The sequence below is a fragment of the Perkinsus marinus genome (genome assembly GCF_000006405.1).
Source record: "Perkinsus marinus ATCC 50983 genomic scaffold scf_1104296936966, whole genome shotgun sequence".
In the NCBI taxonomy this organism is placed as follows: domain Eukaryota; phylum Perkinsozoa; order Perkinsida; family Perkinsidae; genus Perkinsus; species Perkinsus marinus.
The window spans coordinates 209,701-211,017 of NW_003213976.1; the positions used below are offsets into that span (position 1 = coordinate 209,701).

Here is a 1,317-nt window from a genome sequence, read left to right on the forward strand (position 1 = left end):
CAAGGGAAGGCACTGTTACTCGATCTCTTCGACCGACGTGTGGCCGATCAGTCTTTGGAGCGGTTCTATGCAACAAAGTGGGACCGCAAGTCCAAAATTGGCCTGTTTGTGACGAAGCTCTTTACGGTCATCGATGAGTACAACGCCACACTGCCCGAGACCGAACAGTTGTCCGACAAGACGAGAGGGCGTATGGTATTGGACCGCCTCGTAGCCAATGTCTCCGGGGGAGCGAAGACGGCCTTGAGGAACAAGAAACCCTCTACGGTAGCAGATATGTGCAGGATTGTAGAGGACCACACTCACGCCGAGGACACTCAAGAAAAGCCAAAACAACCTCCTCAAGCAGCGGTGGCCGCAGAAATGATCCTTCCGGATACTATGAGAGCATTTACTGAGACTATGCAGGCGGTCATCCAAGAGATCAAAGGGTTGAAGACGACCTTCCCGGGCGATGCCCAAGGAAAGGGGAAGGGGGTGAGAAGACCGCCGGTGAAGAAGTGTCCTATTTGTCAAGGTGGCCATTATGTCTTCCACTGTCCGGAGAAGAAATATGAGAAAGGGTGCTTTCTTTGTGGCCAGAACGAGCACAGGGTACGTAGTTGTCCGCAGTTGAAGAATAAGGTCTCGTCGGGAAACGAGGAGGGCGGCCGCTAAGCAGCCCGCGGTCGCCTCCAGAAGATACGGTTCTCTATCCTATCGGTGGAGATCGAGGACTATTTTTGCTCACCGATTTTATTTCCCCTCACGGTCAGTGGCGAGGTCTATTTCGTGCCTTGGTGGACACTGGCTGCTGTGCCACCTTGGTATCTCTGTCTCAGCTGCCTGAAGGTCTCACAGTGCAGCCTGTGGATGGGTGTCAGTTGCTGACCGTAGACAAGTCCGAATTTGCCATTGTCGGCACCGTTAATCTTGATTTCTTTGTGTATGAGTCTGCGGAGGCGGCGACAGCCTCTTATTTGGCCCGTCGCCAGGATTCTCCCAAGGGACTCCGATGTACCATGTCTGTGTACGTTTGCGATTCGTTGGCCTTTCCGATTATTTTGGGCCATGACTTTTTACGACATTTTGGGTTCAACGTGCTCTACGAGCAGAACCCTGTAGAGTTGAGGAGTAGTACGGCCCGAAACGCGGGACCGGCTGCTCCATATGCGTTCGACTTGGGCTCAGCCAATGCGCTGAGATGGGAGATGGATACTGTTCGAGTGGGAGATAGCTTTGCCGTGCCGTATGGCGGGACCCAGACGACATCCCGGCAGGGGAGGAGTCTGATGGGGAGGGCGGCTCGTGACCCGAAATGAGGATTCCGGTCAGGGC

At 54.3% G+C, this 1,317-nt stretch overlaps 1 protein-coding gene across 1 annotated transcript in view; it reads left to right on the forward strand.

Moving 5' to 3' along the window:
* Nucleotides 1–276: 276 nt before the first annotated feature.
* Pmar_PMAR018814 (hypothetical protein) overlaps nt 277–1,317 on the forward strand; it is a gene marked incomplete at both ends in the record, with an annotated part of 3,129 nt that continues 2,088 nt past the window's right edge. The window contains 2 exons of the mRNA XM_002783617.1: nt 277–477; nt 822–996. Coding sequence (XP_002783663.1) covers nt 277–477; nt 822–996 — 376 coding nt within the window. The remainder of the gene's footprint in view (nt 478–821; nt 997–1,317) is intronic.